Source organism: Larimichthys crocea, chromosome XI, assembly GCF_000972845.2.
Source record: "Larimichthys crocea isolate SSNF chromosome XI, L_crocea_2.0, whole genome shotgun sequence".
Taxonomy (NCBI): domain Eukaryota; kingdom Metazoa; phylum Chordata; class Actinopteri; family Sciaenidae; genus Larimichthys; species Larimichthys crocea.
Genome location: NC_040021.1, coordinates 10,915,491 through 10,943,262, shown reverse-complemented (window position 1 = coordinate 10,943,262; position 27,772 = coordinate 10,915,491). Strand labels below are relative to the sequence as shown.

Below are 27,772 nucleotides of genomic sequence, written 5' to 3'. Positions count from 1 at the left end.
ACTCATCTCTTCAGTCCTACAATAACTTGCTGCTGGTAATGTTCGATACAAATCTGGTATCCTAAAATAAACTGGACATTAAATCCTAAGGAAGAGCCAAAAATCAATGTGGAAGTCAAAGCTGGGCATAAACAACACACTCCATTGTCATATACTGTTTGTATATATTTAACATTTATTTAGGTTTACATGTGGCTGCCATAACAACACAATAAATAGATCCTTAGTGATATTACAGACCACAGCAGTTTTGGATTCACAAGAAATAATTACTCTGGGAGCATTCACAGTTACAACACGGAACAGCTAAAGACAACAAAGCTCATTTTCACATGAAGCTATAACTGGCATTAGTGGATAGTATGGCGGGTATCATAACAGTGGTGTCAGACGTTTGTGGTGCCGCATGTTCATGCACTACAAGCCTGTGTCACATACACAGGATATCATTTATTTTCCTTGTTAGTAGATCTGAAATTTTAGTTAGTGGCATACCAGAGTGCAAAAACAGAAAATCCCTTTTTCCACCCATTTAAAGTGAAACAGAAGCTGACCTGCGGTCAGACAGGGGGCTTCCCACCTGTAGTGGTGATTTAACAACAGTCAGTAACAATTTTACACTGAAGAAATGGTTAATTACGTGGAGCCACGACACAGCGTTAACCGTCAATTAATCCTGTAGTGCAAAGTGAGATCATGTTAAACTTTTTGTGGCTGTGTCTCTCTGAACAACCACAAATGAAAATTTAAAAAAAAAGAAGATTGAAAATGAGTTGACGTGCCATGTGAATTCAATACTGATGTCATTTCTAGTGCTTGTTGGGTCTGATCAGGAAGCAGAAATATTTAAACACAACATTTCTATAAAAAAGTACAATAATTAAAAAAAACACATCGACTGAGCATTACTGATAAAAAAAAGTGATGTAAAAATAAAATGTAAAAATAAAGAAATCTAAAATATTTTTATAAAAGACGAGGAGCTCACACCAAATATGAAATTAAAATAAAACATATTTGGTCACTGCAAACGTTTCCTGGTTTTACTGCTCGTTTTGGATTGTACAGGGACATGAAAACATCATATGTAGTTATGAGGAAATGCAATGAAACATTCTCACTCAGCTCATCTAAAACTCAAAATAAGAGAACAATATGGACCTCGGGGGGGAAGTACAACACTTCCACTGTAAACAATTAGAAATATTCCTCGCAGTGAACGTTAATTTCCCTGGTAATTTCCTTCACGCTTGAAATGCATTGCATCATTAAAAAAAAAGAAGATAGATAATTCTAAACCTCTTCAGTTCTTAATCCTCTACATACCCAAAACATACAAATCACATCAACCATAATTTCTGCACAAATTAAACCTACAGCATTATGGGACACTTTCTTTCATACACGCTTAAAAATCAGCTCTTTTTAGGATTAACCTCGACAGTAACATCAGCATCCTTCCTCGTCCTCGCTCTCTCCTCATAAGCTTATGGTGGTATGGCAGTCTGCATGCTGGGAAAGCCGGAGGCGTTGCCGGATGTCAAAGACAAACCAATGAACTGAGGGCTCAAACTTCCACCTTAAAAAAAGGAAGGATGACTACTACCTGCATGTCATACCCACCTAAAAAACACACGTTCTGTTGTCAGTAACAACTGCACAGGCTGCTTTCTGCCTCCGCTCTCAGAACATTTAGTGTAGGGTAGTTAGATTTGCCTCCAAGTGGTGCGTAATAGACTTGGAGGGCAGAGGGGGGTGTTTGAAGGTTTGGAGCGAAAAGGGAATGTCAAAGTAGCTGGAGCAAAGTGAGGCTACTCGAAGGTCCAGACCTCCAGACTGTGGATGTTGAAGTCCTGCTGGGAGGACAGCGGCTGGTTGTTGAAGGTTGCGCATTTGGTGGTGGTGCCTCGGTACAACTCGGCGTCCAGCCACAGACCCAGCTGACCACTGCAGAGGAGCGGGGGGGAAGAGGGACAAAGCAGATGTATGTTATTTTGATTTGCAGTCCAAAGGTTTGGATTGCTGGACACAACTACTTACCCTCCGCCTCCCATCTGCAGAGAATCAGTATTGCCCTTCACAAAGTATGAATTCTCCCCCGTCCAGCGGTACACCTGAAAACAGATGTCTGATATTGTTATTTGAGGAATAAAAGCTAAATAAACAAAATTCTTCGACTGACTGAGCAGGACGAACCTTGATCTCAGGACAGAAGCTGTAGAGGAATGTCTCTCCTGTGCCGTAGCAGTATTCACTCACTCTGAAGGGATGAGTCGAGAACGCCCCGAAAATCTGTGAGCAGATACGGTGTCAACTCAGAACAAATGATCATAAACTGCTAGTTTTTAAAACCTCCATGTGAATGTTTTTATTCATTATTCTGTTAGTAACCGTTTTTGCCATGGTGTATTTTTTAGATGCCACCACACAGAGTTGCCAAAGACTAACTCCAAACACTCCAAACCTTAAAAGCCTATGTGTTGCTCTAGGAACTGAGGACATGTGTGGATAACGTTGCCTTGACATCATTCAAAAAAAATAATTACTGGATCAGAGGACAGACATGTTGAACATACTGGACATTTCCTGCGGTTTTAAAAAGGAGGACTCCATTTAAACCAAGAAACGCTCCAACAACAGGTTATGTTTTGAAGGCAGCTTCTATTACATCTAACTGTTACCCTTTAGCATGCGGTATATTTATTCATGAAAATCTAATCAGGAAAAAAATATGTTCAACGACACCAGCAGCAGTATTGTTGCATAACATAGTAATGATAACACAGCAGGCAAAGGCTTAGTGCACGATCTAGACTAGTCAGGCAACTATTAAATAATGTATTTAAATATTATTAAAAGACAACAAAGTTCAGTTTCTGCAGGATTTAAATGTCACTCTTGGCAAGTGTTGATCGTGAAATAAATAACAAATACTCGCCTCTACACCTGTAATACATAATGATAGATGATCAGTCAGTTACATACAGTACCGACCTGGCTATCCATGTCTTTGACGACCAGCAGCACGGGGCTGTCCACGTCTCCTAGGTTCCTGTACAGAGTCTTCAGGCTGGTCCCATGTTTCACAGTGCTGTAGGCCAGTCTCCAGTGGTAACCCTGCACACGGGCTGGCAGGCGACAGGCGAGCTGGAGAGGAAAACGCATTATTAGATTATCATTGTGATTTCATTATCATTTTCTTCTCTGTAAGTGGGTAATGTGGTTAAGCAGCCGGCTGCTAGTACCTTCTCAATGTGTGTGTCCTGTAACAGATCACTGGTATCACTGAGCATGGGCAGTGCATCCACAGACAGGTCTCCGTCACAGCTGCCGAAACTCTGCCTGCGCTTAGCCTCGTCGATGGTGATGATCTTTGGGGAGGGAAAAACAAGCATATCCGTGTCAAGACTTTCAAGACGAGTCATAGTGTTCGATCAGAGTGAAGCGGAGTGGGCTGCCTGCTTCATTACTGAGCTCACCTCCCAGCTGCAGGATGCAGGGTCACTGAAGAAGTTGTCTATCATGTCCAGCTCATCTTTCTCCACCACAACGAAGCCCTGCTCTCGAGCCTCCTTCCCGTACACATCCGGAGACCACTGGACGAAAAATGCATACAGATGGTCCACCCTGAAACACACACACGGTATATTGGATTGGTTAAAAGCCCAATGCTAGTTTACACACACACACGCTCATTATAGTTTAATGGTGCTGTATGAGTATTTATTAATGTAAGAGCTGGTCATCATCTCACCTTTCTTGTGGCACAGCAAACCAGTACTCGGGCTGTTTGCCCCGGCCGCCAAATGAGTGGGCGGGACTAGAGGTCATCCCAGAGGCAAAGGACTTCCTCATTGGCTTTCCCACTTTGAAGCACAGGAACATAGGCGGGTTTTTACTCTTCTCCTCTGATGAGAAAAGCATGTCTATAAAAAACAAAAAGAGAGAAAGAGAGTTTGGTTAATATCCAGTCACAATAACAACGGCAAATCTACCCAATGGTTAAATATCTAGTCTACCTTCTATTGGCGCCTGCATCCTCTCCAGCAGCCATGACTTCACTTCAGCTTCGTAGCTTTTCTTCCGTCTCTCCTCCTCACTGAGTTCAGCTCCACCTGCCGGTCTGTCTTGGCTTTGTCTCCTCGGACTAGAGTTCCCATTAACCTGCGAAACCTCCAGGAGACTCAACTTCCTGTTCTGGTCCACTGACGTCTTATCATGTGCACCGTTTAGCAGCTCTTCGGTCCCTTTAGATTTCATATCTTTGGTTTCAGTTTCCTCTTGGCTTGTAGGTTTATCACTCTGTTTTTCAGTCTCTGAAGAGGATTGTACAGACTCTCCATCCTCGATGGAGCTGTTCTGAGCTACGCCCTCGTCCTCTTCATCATCCAGCTTCCCTTTTGTTTGACACAGAATCGACTTCTCCTGGAAGTCTCCCCGATCTGGGCAGCTTGGTCCTAGCTCCTGTTGGTCCCCGGTGACAACGCTGGATGTTTTGGAGGTCGCTCCCTCCGGCTCTTCGGTGCTCCCGTTGACAGTAGGCTCCAACTCTGTGAATCCTTCGTCTGACGGAGACTTGTCTGCCTGCTCGCACTCTGTGCTCCCTAGAAGACAAGTGTGTGCGATTTAGTGGCATCTAGCGATGTGGTTGCTGATCGCAACGCGGTGCCTCATCTTCTTCCCAGCGCAAAGGAGACCCGAAATATGTGAAACACAAAAGACCCTATCTACACTTCTAGTACTACGGTAGACACAAGCCTCATTCTAAGATAACAAAAACATTATTATTTTCAGATGATTACACACTAATGAAAACATAGTTACAAATATTATATTCAATTTCTGCCGTATTCCGTAAAGCCCGCCCCCTAAATCTGACACACCGGACTTTTAATGTCAGCGTGTCGACACTGGACGATGCAAGATTTTACCAGTTTCTGAGAGGGTTGATTCAATGTCGTCCAAGACGATCGGTCGCTTCGGATCGAGGGCTTCATAGCGGCTGAAGGGGTTTAGATCTCGTTCTGACGGCAGTTGCTCCCACTCGCCAGGCCTGTACACAGGACACAAATCCTGGGGTAGGTCTCTGTGGAGTCACGGGGCATCACACATACCGCACCGCAAACGAGGATGAAAATGAAGAGGGGGGGGGGGGGGCAAAAGGAAAAAAAAAAAAAAAAGAAAAGAAAAGGTCCAACAGAAATTATAAATGAGAATGGCACTAAACAAATGAATACAAAAATAACACGTGTGATGTAAAACAGCAAAATAATCTAAATGGAAAGTTTAAATGAAGAACAGATCAAAACTTCGAAATCGAAACTATAACAGAGGGTTTTGTCTGAATATGATCCAGTGAAGAGAAAGGCACTTCACAAAAAAGGGATGTGGTTAAGAAGGTCAGAAAACGAAATGGATTTTATTCATGACATGAACAAGAAAAATAGAAACTGGAAGGAGGAACAAGAAAGAATGAAGCAGAGCTGAGGAATGAAGAAAAGTTATGAAATGAGGAAATGGAGGAGGATGCAGGAGGATTTTCTTACGACGGGAGAGCATCTTTGAGCTTCATGCGAGACACGTCGTCATACAGCGCCACGGAGACGACCTCCTCCATGGGGCAGATCAGGCCATACTCCTCACAGCCGTGCTCGATCACCAGGGGGTCTGACTTGTGGGGGTCAAACATGATGTTGTTGGGTGTCACTATCAGCACGCCTCCCACCACTCCCTGCCACGACAACATAACACAGCAGTGGTGACGAGGGCGATGACTTAAAAAACAACCTGGTGGTACCTCCTGGACGCAATATGAATTTGGTCGATTTACTGGTGTTAATCTATTACCCAACATTCTCGGATTTTCTAGGCTCCTTACCATGCCGTCAGTGAAATATTTGCAGCTCATCTTGATGAATTTAACCGTTGCCGGGCTCTCGTCCTCTGAGTTTGGAGAGAGCTCGCGCCGGAGGGCCTTTGCCGACATGCAGTTTGAAATGCCATCCTGCAGGAAGTTCAAGAGCACACATCAGAGACCTGAATGTTCTGCTGGTATTAAGTATAGCTTGTTTTAAAGTGGAGTATAATCACCATGTGGTTTCAGTTCTCATCAGCCTTTGATTTTAGGCCACCAGAGCCAGACGTTTCATACAAACTTTTTAAAGTAATGCCATGTCTGAAAGCCATTTTTTACTTAACTGCCAAACACTGGTAGATTAAATGACCTCCTCTGACTTATGCATGTAAAAACTGCTCACTTGTAACATGTTTAAAATTTCTAATCCAACATGGAGGATAGCAGAATTTAATTTACAGGAGAATAATGAAACATTTCACTTTAACATAACTGCATCACAGGTAATTTTGGTGTAACCCCCAAATTTTACCAGCACCTGGTGTCTTTAACAGAACCTGAAGTAAAATTGAATTGATGATTAAATAAATAAAAGTTTGTTTGTAGCATTTTTTTTGGATAGTTTAATTCAATTTGAACAAATTTGTCCCTGAACGTCTACTGTCTTGCCACATATTGAATCCTTTCATACTCACGTGCGACACGTTTTCTGATACGCCATTTGTGAAGGAGGGATCGGAGGAACCCGGAGCCTTTAGGTCAGCTTCTGACTGGCTCACGTCGGGAACAAACAGCTTCTGTAATAACAACGATGGACAGACAATGGTGAGCCTGGGCCAGAGGAATAAATGAGGGCAGTGGTTTCTGTGTTACTGAGAAGGTTCTCACCTGACCGGGGTAGACACTGCGAGAGAAGAGCTTGTTTAGCTGGACCAGTTTGTTTGGGGTGATGTTGAAGTTGAGTGCGATGCTATTGAGGGAGTCATTAGGTCCAACCTGTAACAAGAGATGAAATAAGTGAAGATATGACACAATGCAAACTTTTCTGCTAATAAATTAGTGTGTTATTTAAACATGTTATCAATATTTATACTCACGATGAACTCCACTGTCCCCGGTGGCTTCCTTTTCTCCCTCTTTGATAGATTTTTACTTTTACAGCCATCATCTAAAAGAGGAACAGAAAATGAATGAAAGCATTGCATTTCTACAAAATACAAAGAAAACCCCCCAGCAGAGATGATCATGTGGTTAATGGCTTTTTGAGACAGTATCAGTGCCTGTTTGTCCTCTGTCATTATCCAGCCTTAAAACACTGTCCCCACACATGCTGAAGTAGTTATCATAAAAACACACACACACAATTTGACCCTTGTAGTAGACAAAGTCCACAGTCAGCACTTTCTTCTTGCCAAGAACACAGAAGCTATTAGAGCACCACTCCCTGACTGCATAATTACACTGCTGCCTCCTCCATGGAAACGGAGGGCATGACTAAGCATTAGGCAACCAGACTCCAGCTGCGTCTGCTCTTTACTGTATTGAGCATCAAAGACAAGGCCGCTGTCACTTCTGTGAACACTGTCACTTATTCACCGAATTTATACCGGGCTGCGACTGGCAACATGCCATAAAGCGCTGCAGGTCGCCTTTCAGCTGAGAGCGCAGAGAGTTATGTTTCTGGTTGTGTATGACACTGCAGAACATCAGATTTCATTTGATGGGCTAATGCTCTGCGGTCTTATTGAAACACAAGCTGGAGAGTTTACACAGCTGGCTTGACCTGATGCACGCGACAAGAGGCAATTATTACTGTCAATATGAAGGAGTGGGCGATGATTAATGCAAATCATGATAGCGTGATGCATGATGCTAATAAAGCAGCTCAGACTGAAGACAAAAAAGGCAGAAAAACAACCTGAGAACAATGAGAGAAAACTGCCCTATGAGTTATAGGTTAGATTAGGTTTATTGACAATCAGCTCACACGGACAAAGAATTTATAAGTATACACAATTAGTTCAACAGATGATATCTAATCACTTGTCTATTCATTTTATGTACGTTTTAAGCAGAAATTAGGGTCATCGTAGTATTTCTATTGTGATTTGAGACTCGCACCAACTCTTTGCGAAAACAGCGACTTCAGTGTCATCAACAGTGACTCTGTACAGGATAAAGGTTATGCAACTTCCTGTTTAAAACTGCCGAGGTCTCTTTCCCCAACACAGAGGATCCTTCTTGTGCTGCAGATCAGTCAGATGGTAATAATTTCAAATAACACAGCGTTGGAATACTAACACCACTATGTTGAGATATGACTTGATTAAAAAAGGGAAAACATTTCTTTCCTATTAGGTTGAATTAAGCCATGACTAGAATAGTTCTATTATCCAGTGATTGTCACAGCAGTGTTGCAGAGCTACTGTAGGTGGGAAACACCATGCCATTAGTCTGACACCAAAATAAACAGGTTACTAACACATGCTCACAATGTACAAAATGTCAGTGGATATGTATAAATGAACATTTTCAAGACTGCTTTAAATAATAGAAGAAGAAGAAGATCTGCTGATGCAGGTCTTACCTGAGCCTGCAGGTGGCTTTGCTGTTATTCTCTGTAGGTCTGTCTTCTTGTTGGGTTCGCTGTCATTCGGGACTTCTGGACAGGAGATGATCGCCGGATTCTGCTCGTTCACATTCTTCTCAGATTGGTTCTGCTTGAGCTGCCTCCGCCTCTTCAGCCTGAGGAGATGCCAGAGCAGACGGACATATTCACATCCACTCGTTGTATAAGTTATAACTGTTCTTTCTCCATCTCGCTCAGTGACAATTCGTCCAGGCTGGGATCAACATACAGTATGTGCAAGGAATAAAGCGGAAATGACTTAAGCACACAGGCTAGACTACATAAAACATAAAGCATGTTTAACAATCCCCATTCAATCAACCATCAGTGGTAAAAAACAAAACAAAAACATCACAAGCTCCATTAGTTAGATGAGAAACTAATCAGCCGAGTCATCATGAATATTTAACAGTTTGGCACGCTGTCAGAAGAATTAGAATATTAGACCTGCTGTTTGTTTGGTAGACTACATCTCTGCCCGGAGGGGGAGAAACTGAACCTCCCTCAAGACAGTGTCATTTACCCTGACTCACTGGGATCTGCCAGGATTCTGCCAACAGATTAACTTGTTGACTAAAATGTGGTGCTGGATTGTGTTAAAAACAGAGAGTCTCCAAGGTTTTTTTAATTATTTTTTAATCCAGTTAAGAAAACCAAGAACAATGCCCCTCAGGAGTGGTCTCTTATGATCCACACCCAGATGAATACCACAAACTCAAAGTTGGAGAGACTTTGTGAGGTTTTGCATAACCCCCAAAAAATCTAATCAAAACAAACTTGACATCAGAATCAATGCTGGAGACAATGTGGCAGACCATATTCATTATTATTTTTTTTTAGTCCTGACCCATCTTACAGCCCTTCTGGGTCCAAGTGCAAGCTACCACCAATATGGTTCAAGGATTCGATATTGTCTCTCTTTCTACTTGGGAAACAAGTCAAAAGGAAGTGGATAACAGGGACAAATAGGAATTAAAAATGATCAGGGCAGCAAGCAAAAGGGCAATAACTAGATTTTATAAATAGCGTATTCAGTATGGAACGCATTATGTTTAGATCACGACTACAAAGAGAAAAGACTGAAAAAACACTGGGCTGAATGGGACCTGTATGCTAATGAAGAATCGGAAGAAATGAAACTGTAGTAAACACAGAAATGCTAAAAACAGCACCAGTATGGAAACTTCGTGGGAGTTAGTGAATCCTCCTCAGCCTCCACATCAACTCTCTCCTGATAAGATTTTCCACTTGTTGACTTGTTTCCGTAGCCTCTGAACCTTTTCTTGCTCTCAGGACCACTTAAAATATAAAAACATAAGATATAGTTGACCAGAGATATAATCAGTGCCTGGGCGTGCATCAGCCTGAGTATGTGTCTGACTCCCTGCACATCAAGTGGAGCTCAGATGAGAAGCATTGTAATGATTGTCTAGCTCCTGGACTTATTTAAAAACCATCCAACTGTGTAATTCTCTGACTTGCACTGACAGCACTGCTTCAAGTGGCAATCGTGCTCAAACTTATTGTATCTGTCTCTTTGCTGCGTCAGCTCGACTGTTCAATCTCTAATAGGTCAAAGAATGATGTAATACCATCTCCAGACCCTGTTGGAGCTCATTAAGGGAGGGGGACACACACACTGCAGTGCAGGGTTAGTGGTGGACTTATGAAATCTCTATGAGCCCCACTGAAACGTTAAGTGTGGATGTGACCAAGATAAGAGCGAATTGATTTATTGTAAGCGATTGTGTAAGTGACAGGGCGAGTGTGTGTACAAACACAATGGAAAGAATACAATTAAAAAAAAATAAAAAAAAAGCAGCCAAGCGTCTTAAGTGTTCCAAGTGCCTTAATGGAAAAAAGTAAGAGTGGGTCGATAAGGCTGCAGACAGACAGAGTTCAGGCCTCTCCCACAGCCTCGGGTCACTCTCCCACTTCAACTGATGCGGCACACATCTGGTACTGAACTCAAGTATCTGCAGTCTACACATTCTCAGCAGCACCGTCTGTTTCACTCGGGGCCATTTTGAGTATTTTAATCACTCTCCAGTCTCGTCTCTAACCTTCAGTTTGCAACTTGTGTCTACATAATAACAGAAAGTAAATACTGTAAGGCGCAGCTTTATTGTGCCAACAACAGAGCTTATGCTCATGCTTATGAAAAACATTTCAGTGTGATCTTTACGTGACAATACTATTATTAAACGTATATAATCGTGCATTTGACACAGTTGAGTAGAAAAATATATATAAATGTATTTAAGTATGTGATAACATACAACAAACTAATTACATAAACATTTAAATCCCCCCAAAGACAAGAGGCAACAATAATCCTTCAGCCTCTATGGATCTTTATGTGAAACTGCTCAAGCTGTTAGTATGGATATTGTTTCGTTTTACTGGTCAGTCAATTTTAATTTAACTTGATTTCATCTTTTATATGGTTGTAATATTTCATTAGTGGATCTGATGTTTATGTTGTAAATATAAGTGCAATAATTATTAACTATATGTATTTTATTTGAATATGTAGCCAAGGCAACAACAACAAAAATGAGGCTTCCAGTAAATAATAAACTTGGACACTCCGGGACATTCATATTGTTATTTTTAGTCTTTGACTTTGTTTGCAGTTGTTTTGCTGAGGAATACATTTCTCCCTGATTCTCAGTTTCTAGCAGACATTAGTGGGTTTCCTTCAGGACATTTCATTCATTGATTTAATCTCTAACTATCTTCTGGCATCCCCAAAGCATGACACTACAACAATACATGATGAAAACTGTGTTTCCACTGATGTGCAGTGTCAGACTTACACCAAAAACAGTATAGTTTAGTACAACAGCTACAAATCATAATTTTGAACCTTTTCCTCCCACTTTCTCCCACAAATCTCTGGCAAATAAAAAACAAACAGCCGGGATGTCGTGTGAGTTTTCTCAACAGGCATTAAGCGGTGACTGATGAAATCACCAAGGCAACAAATGCAATGCAGTTGCAGTGTCCCTTAATCTCATGGAGCCATGGTGCTCTGGAGCTCCTCCAGAGTTGCCATGAGCCTTTTGGTGGTTTCCCTTTCCCTCTTTATGCCTGATCTTATTGTACTTTCATTCATAATCTTGTTGCAGACTTTTGTGATTTTTTGGAAACATATTGTCACATTAAGAAAGTGAATCCATACTTGTATATTTTTCACTTTGACATTAGAGAGTATGGTTGTAAAATAATAAAATATGCAAAACGAGTCTATGACGGGTTAAAACTTGTTATTGGTACATGTGTTTACTCCACAGTGGCCTTTGCTCTATTTGTCAGGAAGCGAGGCAGCATATGGTGCACCTAGCAGGAGGGCTTCATGTTATAGCAGTAGCTGTGTTGGAAGATAAGACAGATTTTCCTTCCTGGCATGCTCAATCTCTGAGCACAATATGGCCGTTGGTCCTGACAGTAGCAGAGGCCTGCAGGCTTGTATTCATCATGCACCTTTCCACTGTTGTTTTGCTGCTCACTCCCACAGGTTTGCACACTCCCTTTTGCAAGAAAACACCATCATCTAACTCAGCACAAAGCCTGCATCCCATTACGATTTAATGTACTCCCTTGCCTGAGAATCAGGGAGCGACTGAAACGCGATGCCATTTCAAAATAATTTCTCTTCTACGATGTAACATTTCCAGCATAAGCCAATCAAATCATGACAACAGGAGACAAATTGCAGTGTGTACAAGGCTGCCAGCGTAGCCTGAAAGTAACCTGAGACATAATAAGACAGGACAAAGCCCATTAGGCTTCACTGCATTACCTTACAACATTTACCACACTCTCCAATTCTGATATTGACAGCACGCTCACCATGTGAGCACTGTTTTTCCCGGGAATCATCTTATTTGTTTGTTTTTTGGTACATTTGACTGCCCTACTTTAGAGAAGAATGTTTACCTTTTAGGCATAAAAGAAGTCAAACAAGTTATGTTTATCATGATATGACATACTGTTTATAGAAAAAAAAAAGCTCAGGCAGGGATGGGATAAACAAAGCAGAACAACATCCATATTCAGCCCTTTTAGACACTTTCGAGCCACATCACGCAGTAATTTATCCACTTGCATTATTCGCTACACTCTCCAAAATAAACTCCTCATATGACACATCTCATCCGTGCAGACGTCAGAAAGCAAAGCCCGATCTTTGTCCTTGATCTCCCGATTGCTCGTCAGTCAATGCACCGTAGCTGTGACAAGCCTCTTTCCACACACTTCCTGATATTGTGTTTCACAATGCTGCCAAAACCCAATTTTGAAACTCAACCCCAGTGGGTCAATTCTTCCAAGAACTGTGACATAGCATTGCTCATCCCAGATTCAAAATGGGCGATGAGTAATTAAATAATTAGCTAATGCACCTTGACAGCACAATGTCAAGGTGCAAATGAATGAAGCACAACGGAAAAAACAGCGTCACGTCTAACAAGCGATACACTGAGCAGAGACAAAATTACCTTTTGGACTTTACACTCCATGATGTGATTCATTGGCTGAGTGACGTAAATATCACAACAGCTCCAACAGATTTACAGTACCAGTCTGTTTCTTCCTGCATTGTATAATAGCAATGAAGACATCAAAACTATGAAATTCCACATATGGAAATATATCATAACAAAAAAAGTGTAAATAAAGCAAACACTGGCATTCTGTCAGCTTCAAGAGGGAGTCGAATGAAATGGTTTTCTTAACACATGCGCCTTGTCAAAAGTTAATTAATTAATGTGTTTACATTGTTTGCATACACTAAATAGTCCAATCTGACTACTGTATTCATCTATATTATGGCAACAAGCCCTGAACTAAAGAGAGTAACGACAGTCCATCATTACTTTAAGACATGAAGGTCGGTCAATCCAGAAAATATCAAGAAATTTGAATGTGCCATCAAGTGCAGTCGCAAAACCTTGAAACACTTTGATAAAACTGGCTCTCATGAAGACCGCCCCAGAAAAGGAAGACCAGGAGTTACCTCTGCTGCAGTGGATATGTCCATTACAGTTACCAGCACCCACATAAATACCTCACAGAGTTCCAGTAGCTGCAGACTTTTGGTTTCAACCACCATGTCTTTGATAAAAAAAGAGACGATGAACGCATGTATCTACATGTGTGGTTCCCATCATGAAGCTTGAAGGAGGAGGTGTGATAGTGTGGGGGTGCTTTGCTGGTGACATTGTTGCCGATTTATTCAAAATTCAAGGCACACCTAACCAACATGGCTACCATAGCATTCTGCAGCAATCACATGCCATCTAATTTGTGTGAAGTGGGACTAAAATGTGTTTTTCAGCACGGCCCTATGACCCAAAACACACTTCCAGGCTATGTAAGGGTTACTGGACCAAGGAGAGTGACGGAGTGCTGCATCAGGCGACTGGGATTCCACAATCACCTGATCTAAACCCAACAGAGATGGTTCAAGTAGATAGATGAGAGAAAGATGAATACTTTATTGATCCTAAGGGAAATGTAAGCATCCACTCAATAAACACACGTTAAAATAAGACCTATGAATATAGATTCATTTGAATTTAAATTAAACTAGTGCAATATGCAATTAAATTAGAGTGAATGAAATTAATGCAAATCCCAGCACTGTCTGGAGTTGGACTGCAGAGCGAAAGAAAAGCAGCAAACAAGTGCTCAGCATTTATGGAAATAGACCGCTGGAAACCCATTGCAGTTGACTAACTCATGAAGCTGGTGTGTCCTTTAAAATCTGACTTAACTACAAAAAAAAAAGAGAAAGAAAATCACCATGAACGCAAAACAATATCTAATGACAGATTCAATGCACCGCCTTAAGATGAAAACAACGTGTCAGACAGGCACAACAGCACATATACAAGAGGTAAATATTAGTGCGTATGACAAGTTCTGCTGCATTTAAAAATACTTGATTTGAATGTGAATTAAAACAAACACAAGAGTGCCTTACCTTGCAAAATATCCCGGCTTCCTGTCTCTCTTTTCCATCAGGGCCAGGGTCCTAAATCTGCATGCAGTCAAACGCGGCCATACAAACACCACACCCCACTCAGTGTGTCCAATCCAGCAGACACAACTTTCTTTTGAAGAAGAAGAAGAAGATGATCACCTCTTACACTGTGCTCTCACACTTTCTTTCTTGTCCTGCAGAAGGAAATAATAAGCAAAGGAGGAGGAGGAGGAAGGATTAGCAAGGCTTCAACTGGGTGACTCCTCACTCAACAACACTCACTGGAAAGCAAAAGCCCAATAACTGATGGTGGAGCCTCATCAGCCTAAGTGGAGGGCGATGAAAGCATCCTATAATAAGCATGTCAGGCCACTCAAGCTGACAATGGTTGACCAACAGGATGGAAAATGCATCCCCTCTCCTGCGTAATGATGCCACGGTGCATGTGTGTTTTATTATGTGATCATGCTTCTGTCTATTATTAGTTTTAGGGAACACAGTTCACATTCAGATCATTGTGGCTACACTAACAGCTAAGCAGGATTTGAGGCAAAAACGAAACAATGCATGACAAGCACACCTTAAAACAACAGGAAATCAGACAGCTGTGGTTCATCCATTAGAGTATTATATAACACAGGAAATTTAGCAGATTTAAAAGGCTAAATTTGAAGCAACCTTACCCCACCTAGCTATGTTTTTCTGTGTGTTGCAGCGTGCTTTGGGATTTGCTCCATGAACCGAAGCATTGAGCAGCTTCTTCTCTTAAAAAAAAGGTGCAGCACAAACAAAAACACACGCATCGAGTGGTGCCAATGTCAAAAACCTGCAGCTCTGAGCAAACACGGGCACGATGAACAAGGTCCAGTCTTTCAGCTGATGCTAACCGCACTAGCTTAGCCCCACTTTGTTTACAGGACAATAGCAACCTGGTGCAGATGGTAAAGGACAGTCTGCTCCGCCACCGCTACTTTAAATAAGGTGTCCCCCGTCCGTGCGCTCAGGCCCGCGGCTGCCTGCGGTAAACCTTCACGCCCAGACATGAATCCCACTAACAGCTAGATGTGACTCAAAAACAGGTAGCTGAAATTTGCTCACATACCTTGCGTGCATCCTCGAGCCGCTAATGTAAAAAATCAAAATGAAGCCTTCTTTTTATCGACATGACGCCCTCTGCTGTCACGTGCGGGGTAGGGACACAAACCAGCTCACCGCCAGGTTTTACTGTCAGGTAGCTAATCTCCAGGTGAGCTTAAGTCAGCTAGGGTTAGTTAGGTTTAAGATTTGAGTGTTGGTCGGTATTGTACTAAAAGTAGTTTAGTAGTTCAAAAAAATAAACAATGTGACTACAGACAGTGAATAGTGAAATATGCATTAGCACCGTGTGCTCGCAGCGCTTCCCTGGTGGTCTAGTGGTTAGGATTCGGCGCTCTCACCGCCGCGGCCCGGGTTCGATTCCCGGTCAGGGAACTCACTTTTTCCTCTTTCTAGCACAACAAACCTGACTCAGCAACAGATTGGTTAAATATTAAAACGCTACAGTTTGACCCTCTTGGTCATATGACTCTCTTCCATATATAAATATGTGCTAAGATCTTTACAAAATGAAAACTTTATAATAAGTAGAAATAGAAATAATTATAGATAGAAATAAGAACTAGAACTACAAATAGGGATTTTAAAAATCTGTGATACTACAACAACTACTACTAATTCTAATAGTAGTAGTTGTTCTACTTATTCTAATTCTAATAATAATAATAATAATTTTGCCTTTTGTATTGCCTCTGCTAACTGTTTAAATTAAGTACCACAGATTGTAATAGTGCAAAGGCTCTCTTCCTCATATAAATAACAAAAAATAAATATGTACCTCGTTTAGGAATTGAACTGCAGAATTACAATGTAGCATTTAGTAGCAGCAAGTAAACATGCAATAAACATACATTTAAATGAACTTACAACACAGTAAACATACATTATACATACATTTAAATTAATGTATAAGATACATATGGATTTAATAAGAACTAGAACTACAAATAGGGATTTAAAAAATCTGTGATACTACGACAACTACTGCTACTACTACTACTACTACTACTACTACTACTACTACTATTTATAATAATAATAATAATTGTGCCTTTAAAATTCCACTCTTGTGTTTTTGTATTGCCTCTGCTAACTGTTTGAGTTTAAATTAAGTACCACAGATTGTAATAGTGCAAAGGTTTACATTTTTTTTGGCTTTCTCAGCAATCTGTACTATTAACAGGTTAATTTTAATAATGCTTTTAGGGTCTGCTGCAGTTTATATACGCCTGGAGAGAGCATGTAGTAGCATTTAAATGTCCTCAAAGCAATCATGTGACCTCTTGGATTGGTCCCGACGTCCCCACGTTTGGACTCAAAGTGTGAAATAGACAGTACACTTGACTTTGTCACCTCCTGACCGCGTCCTGACCTACTTACCTACTATAACGCCAGGTGGCGATATTTCACAAGAAATAATACCAGAGAAGAAACTGATGTGGGCCTGTTGTGTTAGGCATATAAAACAGTCCAAAAATATTGCACATTGAAACAGTAAAGAAACCTTTAACTTACATGATTTTATTTCTATTTCTACAATTGTTTATTTGTATATAAGTTAAAGAAAAGAATAACATTTGTTGGTGAGGGAGTAACACTTTGGTAGAATTTATTGATACACATAAATCCAAAACTCACTGCAGATTTTGTAACATTAAATGTAAGTCTGATGTAAATATATGATACAGTAACAGTTCTCTATCACTCCTTCCATTAAAGCTTAGCTGAAGCGAACCTGTTTGAGATAGAGAGCTATGAGACACAGATAATGTGTGTTTGTGGAACTTGGGTCCCAGAGGTTGGTGTCTGAGGTGGGGAAAGACAGAGACCCCCGGCTGCAGGCCCTCTGATTGGACGAGGCAGGAGTTAACCAGTTCCTGGCTGGCTATGTATCTTGGCAGTTATTTTGACAGGCGCTATCATTGTGAGAGAGGAGATAAGTTGTCTTAGGGATCGCAATGGCGCCGGTGTGTCCGTCCTCCGTCCTGTTCAGACTCTCATCAACCCCTCTCTCTCTCTCCACCCCCCTCCTCCTCTCCCTACCCTGCTTGGAGCAAAGGATTCTGGGGGACTGATTGGGTTTGTGTTGGCAGGGACACCGTGGTCTCTGGGTATCATCGTCCCGCCCCCTTCAAAACCATCAGAAGCTTCATGTGACTAAATAATGTGACAGCCACCTGATGGTCGCTCTCCACCTTATTTTTGAATGTTCTCTCTTCTCTTCCCTTTTTGCATCATTTCTTTTTTCATTCCAAGTTTTAAAATTCACGTCATCTTTGATTTTCTGCTCTTCCTTCCTCGGGAGCTTTGAAAACACACAAGACAGAAAAGGAAATCGCGTTGAGGCAGTCAGAGTATAGGACAGTTTCACATCATTTCAAGTACTAAAAAAAGGCCAAGGATGAGCACTAGTAAACTGACTTTTTCCTGAGTAATGTTTTCAAGATGTGGCTCTCAGACAGGACTATAATAATAGTCTAAGTCCATCAAATCTATAGTGCCCCTGGTCTCTCTGCCATATAAGATCTGCGCATTATACAAGTAGTCTCATTACGGGCCTCAGATATTAGAGTTTTTACTATACTGTCCCGTCAGGGCCTGTAAACAGCTTGGTACCATTACAGTGTCTGTTTTTTTGTGTTAATGTTACCGCTACAAAGAGGTATTCAAGTACAAACACACACATGTTGCAGATAATGAGCAGAGAAGGAACAAAAGAAAAGATGAAACACATGTACGTTCTTGTATGTGCCAGCTAATAGTACCACATATTTAAAAAAGAATCCATATGGTCATCACTTGCTTTTGATTATCACATTTCGTCCATGTCCGGTGTTGGAAGCTGGGATTTAAAGAGTCAGAGTGGCAACAGCAGTGACTAAATTAGTTTCTCGTTTTACTCCAGGTGTGCCTCTTTCTGCTAAGTCAGTGCAAATCACAATATTATCTTGCTTGTGTCTTTTTAAACTGTCACAAAGCTCTGACCCAGCACAGGCCTTGGAGATTTAAAATCATTTTCCTCAGACGTCATACACTTGTAGCTTAGACTAGAAACGCTGATAACTTCAAGTACACTGTGGCAGCAAGAAGCTGCAAAACCTAAACACTGAAAAAGGATATGTCACACAAATGATAATTGATAGGGAATACGTGAGTCGTATTTCATTATAATGAACCAAACCTGCAAAAACACACACAAACACACAGTGCTATCTAATTTATCTCTGTGTTTATGGGAAGATGTAAGAATGCTGACAAACTGTTGTGCAATAAACCAATTAGGACAAAAAACTGTTTTGTTATTATCGGAGCTAATGTCAGCAACTGTTCAGGATTAAGAGTCCCACTTACAAACCTCAACATCCAATAACTGTGACAGATTTATAAGCTTTTCATTTCAGTTTGACACAAAGAAGAAAGCACATTTTCTTTCCACTGAAACTAAAATGGATCTTTCTATTGTTCAGTTGTTCAACTGTTGATCTTTCTATTGTCTACAAATTCACAAGGAAGCCTCGAGATAATTCACTTGTTTTCTCATCTTTATGCTCGTTTCACCTTTTCTTGTTTCATTGACTCATTTGTTACAAAATTAAAACACAAACTTTTGATCCGCTCAGGCTGAAGAGCGGATGAGACATGGTTGACGCATCTGATATGACACTTGATGAAAAACATTGTTTAATAATGGCAAATTTAAATGAAATCTCACGGACATAACACAATATACATTAAATTATGAAATATTATGCCAATATAGTTTGACTGAATTAACAAAAGCGGCTAGCAAATATTTCCTTGACACCAATTTACACATTACTAATTCTTGATATATTTCAAAGGAATTATTTGATATTTTTGGATATAATCATATTCACTTTCTTGCGGAGATGAGAATGAGAACAATACGACTCTCTATTATGTAAATTCGGTAAATATGACGCAGCAGCAGCAGCCAGTTGGCAGTCAGCTAGCTAAACGTAACAGTAATAAACCACACTTTTGTTTATTGATTAATTAAATGATAAATAACAATCAGTGAGCTTTTTTTTTTTTCACCATTCGACAGTCAGGCTAGCTGTTTCCCCCTGTTGCCAGTCTTTGTGCTAAGCTAAGCTAACTGGCTACTGGTCCTAGCTTCATATTTACCAGACAGACACAGATATATTCATCTGTCAATATGCACAGAATATCTTTGTGAAAGAATCAAATGGAGAGAAAAAAAATCAAGTTTACAGAAGAGATAATCGCTGTTATCAAAGTTTCGAAGTCATGAAGTGACTGACACAGGATTTTTAAAATAAAAGCTTTATTTTTAGTCAGTTTCTCCTCTCTCACCACTCCTATAGCTGGATATGTTGTATGTAATGTTGTTTAATATGGTTCGTTCTGTAATATTGTTTTTTTTGTTTTTTTTACATGATGCATCACAAGCTGTAATAGTTTAGATGTGATGGAGACACGTTTACCACTCCCTTGGTGGTCTAGGAGAGTCCAGAATGACTGAAAGACCACCTTCTAGATTACCATGAGGTTAATGACCCCCTACACACACACCCACACACACACACACTCTGCATACACACTGGCCACTTGCACTAGTCGGTTAACAAAGACAGAGAGGGGATTGAAAGTGATGGAGACGTGGCCTGAAACACACTCTGTACTGTATACCATCCAGCGCCACTACACCCACTGTCAATCTGCCAAGTCAGCTGAAGCACTGCAGCCATGACCTTTGACCCAGGAACTGAACGGCAGGGGAAAGGTTATCAACGTCGGCTTTTTCGTTCTTAAAGTTAAATGTCCAGACGGCGCAGGAGCCACACCTCAGCGAAGGAGCAGACGATGTAGGAAACCTGAAGTAGAGATGGACATAAGCAGTATGTCACCCACTCAAACAGAGACACGCTCTCATCAGTGTTTTTTGATCACATGACCATGGTAGGGGAGCAAACAGTGCATGGTTGTTTGCCCTGCTTATCAGTGGTGTTGTAACAAGTAGAGGAACACACAGGCTGACCTCAGAGCACACACATGCAAGAAACCTCACCCTGGGCAAATGCACACACAAAAAAAAGATCTAAAAATCGAATGTTATGGACAGATATGTTCATTTCCCAAATAATTTCCTGGCTTTTAATAACCTTACTTGACATACCCCAGGTCACGCTAACAGAGGGCTATATCTTAACACTTAGGGAAACCATGATGATGAGTACAGATCATGAACTATTAGCTAATGTTCCTAATAAATCTCCCTCAGCAACTCCTTAACTCTCCTCTGATCTCATCTGCCATAAAAAGAGGCTTGTCCTGTACAGTAACCATCACTTTTCAGAACAGAAAGCGCAGCCTCGGCTCAACTCATAGGTAAAACTATGAACCCAAGCAAACACTGGCTAATAAATAACAGCTATAAATACCCATATGAATTATGACTGTGCCTGTGCATTTATGGTTGTGCGATAAGTCAACTTTTCATGTACTCTAAAGGTAGTATTCCTTTGAGAGGCAAAAGATATAAGGGCCATGTTAAAGGTAACTCGAGTGTGTGCTTACTGTGTCTGAGTGTCTACATGTGTAGGCCTTTTGATGTGTGTGTTCTCGTGTATGTATGTATGTGTGTCTGTGTGTGTGCGCTCATGCATACACTCCCACTCTCACACTCAGACTCTGGTTAGTCCAAGCCAGCGCCACATCAGTCCATCATCACAGATATGGCTTGTGGTTAGATAGCAGGTCTGGCGGCGCACAAGACATTTTGTCCACTCTGTCATGTTTACTTATAATGATAAGCTTTGATGGATTCCCCACAAGCTATAGACGCCACGGTGCATACACACACACACACACACACACACACACGCGCAAGCTTGTGGACACACATGCACAGTACCAGAAAAGCATATAACAAGTAAAAGTAGATAAATTATATCAATAAATGAAATAAATTAAAAACACATTCTAATATTTATCTTTAACAGATAACTTTCGAAGGCTAAATGTGAAATTTAGATGTTTTGCACTCATCTAGGGAAGAAAAATATCTTTTGATTTAGCGCTGTGGAGACTGGTCTACGTTCTGTGGGCACTTGAGAAGGCCAACAAGCTGTCAAGTGAAGGGAGGAGATATGTTTAGAAACGGATTCCTTGTGTGATTTTTTTTGTTGTTTTTCTTAAAAATCTAAGAGATCAGGTCCATGAGAAACATTTCAAGTTCCTTTCACCATCAGTCGAATTTGGTATGACCTAACTAATGTTAATTAGAGATAAAAAGGCCCCCCACTGAATACTATGAATTCCCCATTGGGTTTAATGTAAATCAAAAGCCGTCTTCGTTAGGCTCGATGTTGCACTCTGTGATATGTTGGTCGGCCTGTACAGTGTTGGTTTACTTTATCCTGGCATGTGGCCAGACCACAGTCCGGCTCGCTACAACTGTTCTGGACCAATTAAAAAGACTAATGAGGCCCGTGCTTATCATGTCACCCAGGAGGCCAGAGTGGGGGGCACCGAGGCAGGCAGCGTGGCAGAGAGTGCAAGGAGACGATACAGTGTTGGTTGGAAGACAATCGCATGACTCATTATTGAAAAGATTCAAACGCACGCCACCCAATAAGCACTCACAAACAGTATACAGTAGCTATTTACATAAAAATGATGACTATTGTATAAAGAACAGAGACGTAGAGGCTATAAAGTGATTTATTTTGCTACTTCTCTTTTAGATGCAAGTTAACCCGAGAGCCTGAATGTACCCATCTTTAAGCTTTAATATCATCACAGTGGATAATAGAAGGAAAGTCTTTTATAATGCAGTGGTTGTTTCCAGATGTTTCTACAGCAAATTGACATATTCCTATCGACTGAGGCTGCCGCCGCTGACCTAACATACACAAGTTGCCCATCGGACAGCAGCTGCACGAGTTTCCAGACATTGAGCAATCTTATACGTACACCCAGGTGGTGTTTAGCACAGACGTGTCTGTCTTTATGTTGTCTGATGAAGGCTGCCGCATGAGGTTGATTTATGCATTGAAATGTGTAATGCAAGTGTGGTTAGAGATTTGACTGCACAGTCACTGCCTGTGCCTTTTAAGGCCCCAAATGATCTATTGAAAATAGTTTTGAGAACAGTGCAGTATTATTTTTGGTTCCAGTTGCATCAGGTGTTTGGACCTCAGTATATTTGCTTACAAGTCGAGTCCATATTTGTATAATTTTTTCGATTTTGTTTTCCTACAGTTGGTTCTCAAACGTTTTGGTGCCATGTTGTACATTTTCCATTAAGGAACTGCATCTTCGTCACTTGGGCATTGGCTTTAACATGCTGCAAAAGTGTTTGCTGCCTGATACAATCAAAGAAATGTAATAAAAATGTCCTGTATGTATGTATTTAGGGCACTTCTTGATAATACTGCCATATAACAAATCATGTATTCATAGAGTGTTCACAGTTCAAGCTGTAAACTGCTGCCAAGTTGCTTTTTATTCTTAGAGTGCGCCTTAAGTTCACATTTCTCCTGCTTACACTCACCTCTACTCCCGATTCTATAGTTGTTTACGCCCAAGGACACCACCGGTGAAATTTAGGAAGTGTATGTCTGACAGAGGGAGTAAGACAAAATGACAGTGAGAGGTGGAGAAGACGAAATAAGCAACCCAGAAAACAACGGTCTCTTTCTTTTGCAGATTCTTATTTTACATCCCCCCCTCCCTCTCGCTCTGTCAAGGCCACTCTTTTCTTCCTCCTACTTGCTCGGCCGAGAAGAGGTCAGAGTAAGAAAGAAAGTGCAAAAGACACACACACACACACACTGCAAGCTTTACAAATCTTCTCCGCCTTATCGAGGACAACACACTGATAAGTGTGTCTCCACTCCCCATCCGACAGATCCATCTCCGAAAACATCTGAGACACACGGAGGAAGATGTGGAAATATATTTGTGTGTAACTGGCAGATTGATGGTTTAATTCACTCCCATTACTGTGCATGAGTCAAACCAGAGCTAGAATACAGTTGAACTCTGTGGTTTTATGCTGTATACTGATGTAGAGGGATGATAATTAACAAGGTTTAGATGACCTGTTTGTGAGTGTGTTTGCACATTTCGGGAGTACTGCACCTGCAACTAATGATGTGAAACTTTCCAACTGCATCTGCTGCAGCCCTCCACATCTCACTCACTCCCCTCAGATCAAACTTGCACCTGTTGACCCCCCCTACACACACACACACACACACACACACACACACACACACACCTTTTGCAGATTTCATTTGGCGTGACAATAGCCATTCCACCGGTCAGGGCTAAGTGGCTCCTTAACCTAGTCTCTGGCAATTAATTCCCTGATTTTTCCTCCAGTGGATTCATGTATCATGGACTAATACCAACCCTGACATCACAATCAACTGCATGGTCTTTTATGGAGATACATGGGCTGATGAGTGTCACATGACCTCGGCTTTATCTCCAACCTAAACGACAGTTTCGCTCTACACATTACATCTGTCATACAGTTTTATCAGGCCAGAAGGTGCCTGGGGGATTGATTTTTTTATTTTTTTGGAGTGAGGTTGAAAACATGTAATTTAACATGTTTTTTGTTTTTTTTGTCTTTGTTATGCATGAATATCGATGTAGGGGAGGTATCGTCACCAGCCATTTTACTTTACTGTCTTTTAATATATATATGAACATATATATATATGTGTGCAAATAAACTAAACTAAGCTAAAACCGATTTATGGTGCCTAAAGTGAATCCCTGAACTAGTTTATTATAGAAATATGTGAACATTTACAGTTTTATATGCTTTTGTTTCCCTTTTTTTACAGACCTGCATGGTGTGTTGTTGATCCATACACTCATGGGCTGTAGTCAGGATTTTAGAAATACTCAGGCCATGAGTCACCCTATACGTCTCCTATTTATTTACTGAACTGTTCATTTATAGTTTGGGATAAAAAATTGTGTCAAAACGTGTGAGTGCTTTAATAAATTAACCGCATATCCTCACCTCTGCATGTGTTTTCGTGGTGGACGTGCAGGGCCACTGGGTCGAGGTGGGCTGGGTCCGTGGTTCCCACAGCCTGTTTGGAGGCAGCCTCTGCTGCGCTATCTGCCTCCGTCTCCGGCCCCCCAGCACCAGCGGGCCCCCTGACGTCAGCCCTGTCCTGATAACGGGGTCCACGGCAAGCAGCAGAAAAGGGGTGGGAGGGAGCAGGAGGAAGGGGAGCTGGAGATGGAGGGATGAGGTGGAGGGAGAGCAGCCCGGCTGGGAGGGAGGGAATGGGGTTACACTAACAGAGCCAGTGGTGGATAAGACCCTCAGACAGATAAGACAGAACAGAGTGTGGAGCCTCTTTTGTTTTCCACTGCTCCTCCTGTCTGGTGGCATCTCCCTTCTCCTCCTCTCTGACATTCGCCTCTTTTTCTGTCCACTTTCAATTCCTTTTTTCAGACGTAACCAATTTGTTAAACTATTCTCCTCCACCACCCCTCCTCTTTCTGTCCAAACAGAAATATTCCTGCTGTTATCGGCCTATGTGCGCTATGACCATCCCTGGATTGAGGAACCTTTTCTCCTCTGGCTTCCTCGTTGTGTTTTCGTTTTCTCTTTACAGTGTTTTCACAGAGGGAGGAGTTTGTCTTTGACTGACAGCAGAAGAAAGTTTTTGACAGTGATGCAAAATCGCCCACCTCTTCTTTTCTCATTCTTCCACCATCACATCTTTTTAGCTGCCCTCTCTGCATGAACTCTGCATGAACCCTTCAAAGACACCAGAATCCATTGTTTTGATGATGTCACCTCACCTTTACCTAACCTGAATCTTACCCCTAACTTGCCCCTCCACGTACAAACAAATAGCTTTCCCTCCGACCTGCCACATCAGTGCAACTCAGCCCTCATGTATCAGCGTTATTAAGCACTGTTGTTGCGGTTGTGTGTGTTCCCTATTTGCTCTTCGGGCCTTTGCTAGCCTTGCGGACTTTGGACATTGCTTATCACAGGGAGAGGTCCTGGGATCCCTGAGTCTTCACTGCTAAAAATACACTTGCCATAGCTCACATACACACAAGCAAAGACGTACACACACAATGTGGGTATCACGGGGCACCCATGGATGCATTATCAGAACTGGACCCAAAGATGGCATCTATTCAGTCCAATGAGAATTTCTCTCCTGGTGCCAACAAGTTTCTAACTTTCAGGTTTAGTTTGGTTTTTGGGGAAAGTTTTGAAAGTATAAAACCGCCATAGATCAAAAATTCATAACAGAAAGAGTCATAGTTTGAGGTGTCCTGTCAACAGTTTTACAGACGTCTCTATAAGGGTAATCTTTTTCAGTTCCGTCAATGCTGAGCATCGGTGCCGTATCAAGGTCTTATGCATTCATAGGGGAGACATTATGATTGGTCATTGGTGGATTTTTCACAGCACAGCGTTCACACAATTATTATGAGTGACTCACAGAACTCCTTTGGGGGGTTTTCTCAATTTTATAACTAGAGTTTAAAGCAAGCTACACCCAGGAGTGGAATTTCAAATATTAGCATACAAGCGTCAAAGAAAGATTCAAGCGTTTGCGTGAGTGAAGTTGGTTAAGTAGCTTTACAAACAGCTGAGACCATCAGAACAAAAGAGGTTTTGATAATTGAATTCTTATCATCGGTAATTGAGTGTTGGGTGATGTGTTTGCGCTGCTCTTCAAACAGTGTGAACCAAGAGCCCGGTTCAGCACTTCACACGTGAGAACCTGCAACTGAGGAGTTAATAATTTATTTAAAAACCAAAAAGACATACTCCTGGTTAATGATGTGTGTTAGTCAGAAAGAGAGAGATGATCCGTGCTGCTGAAGCCCAGGTGTCTCCTCAGTGTGACTCCCTGCCTGACCTTACCTGGTCAAACAGACTTAATCCACAAGCACAACATACAGATACCTTAACATAACACAGTGATCCACACAGACATGAGCGTGATCCCAAAACAAAATCTAACCTCTTCATAAAGTCTTAAACTGAATTCTTCAGTTTACATACATACATATTTACACACATATGCCGTTCATTCTTTATACTGTCAATGAGAGAAATCTATTTTGTGGTGAGAGTTGAGGGCAGCTGTTTACAGACAGCAGCCAAACGAATAATCACGTGCAGTAATTAATAAAAACAACAATAGAAGAAAAGAAGGTTAATGATAACGTCAGAAGGCAGAAAACACAGGACAGTCCGAATATATGCTGTCGTCAAATTTGAAAGTCTGACTCAGTAAAGTCAATCATTCATAGAAAATCAACTGAGGTTCATCAAATAAGCATCAAAAGAGGGAAAAATTGAATGAATAAACAACACAAAAGAGAGAAATTTTAGATTCGTCAGCTGTAAACAGAGGTCTTTATGAGCCTTTGCAACAAACAGTGAGTTAACACTGATTAGCACTGTTTCAACGTTATCATTATCACATGACGGGATCCATGATGATCAATCTGATCAGATAAAACACGACAGACAGGTGAGGTCAGCAGGAACAAGATGAAACTTTGTGCTTACTTTGCAAAACAGCATGCCAATGAAGAATATCAATGAGTCTGTGTGTGTGTGTGTGTGTGTGTGTGTGTGTGTGTGTGTGTGTGTGTGTGTGTGTGTGTGTGTGTGTGTGTGTTCTTGGGATTCTGCTTCCTGGGTTTTTCTGCTCCAACATTTGAAGTCTTCTTCCTGGAGCCAGGAGTCTACTAGCCTTTGTGCGGTGTGTGTGTGTGTGTGTGTGTGTGTGTGTGTGTGTGTGTGTGTGTGTGTGTGCGTGCGCGTGTTTGTGTGTGTAAGGAAGAAGGGCCAAAGTAAGTCACCGACCCCAAATGATTGAGTCTCTGCCCCAGCCAAGACGGGGACAGTTTTCCTGGTGCCTGGTTCGGACACACAACTACACACACACACACACACACGCACACAAAGACACACACACACACATTTTGCATACACCAACATCTCTATCTAGTCCCGCACCCAACACCTCCTCATTCATACACTGTGAGAACACACACAGTTGCACATACAAGGTTATAAACACACACACACACACACACACACACACGCACACACACACACACATGTTTTCATGGGCTCTGGCCTCTGTCACTGTCAGTGATACAGCCTGGCATGTGCAAACACACAAATCAAAACACACTCTCT

At 41.5% G+C, this 27,772-nt stretch overlaps 1 protein-coding gene and 1 non-coding gene across 4 annotated transcripts; one reads left to right on the top strand and one right to left on the bottom strand.

Annotated features, from left to right (window-relative positions):
• Window positions 1-152: 152 nt before the first annotated feature.
• ncoa7b (nuclear receptor coactivator 7b) lies at window positions 153-15,685 on the bottom strand. Of its 3 annotated transcripts, none has more exons than XM_010745369.3 (17): window positions 15,575-15,685; window positions 14,473-14,666; window positions 8,442-8,599; window positions 6,952-7,022; window positions 6,743-6,850; window positions 6,550-6,651; window positions 5,879-6,004; window positions 5,547-5,731; window positions 4,932-5,086; window positions 4,020-4,604; window positions 3,755-3,926; window positions 3,480-3,627; window positions 3,246-3,371; window positions 2,995-3,147; window positions 2,197-2,292; window positions 2,041-2,114; window positions 153-1,947 (listed from the first exon to the last, which is right to left on the bottom strand). In XM_010745369.3, exons 2-17 carry the CDS (start codon window positions 14,508-14,510, stop codon window positions 1,812-1,814), a joined length of 2,433 nt encoding a protein of 810 aa, XP_010743671.3. In that variant the 5' UTR covers window positions 14,511-14,666; window positions 15,575-15,685; the 3' UTR covers window positions 153-1,811. The 3 variants fall into 3 exon arrangements, with proteins under 3 accessions (XP_010743671.3, XP_019126143.2, XP_010743672.3); XM_019270598.2 differs by having other exon boundaries at window positions 4,932-5,053; XM_010745370.3 differs by lacking the exon at window positions 15,575-15,685 and adding an exon at window positions 15,161-15,515.
• A 185-nt stretch (window positions 15,686-15,870) lies between these two features.
• On the top strand, window positions 15,871-15,942 carry trnae-cuc (transfer RNA glutamic acid (anticodon CUC)). Its single transcript has one exon. It is a non-coding gene; the product is annotated as a tRNA-Glu (tRNA).
• Window positions 15,943-27,772: the final 11,830 nt, after the last annotated feature.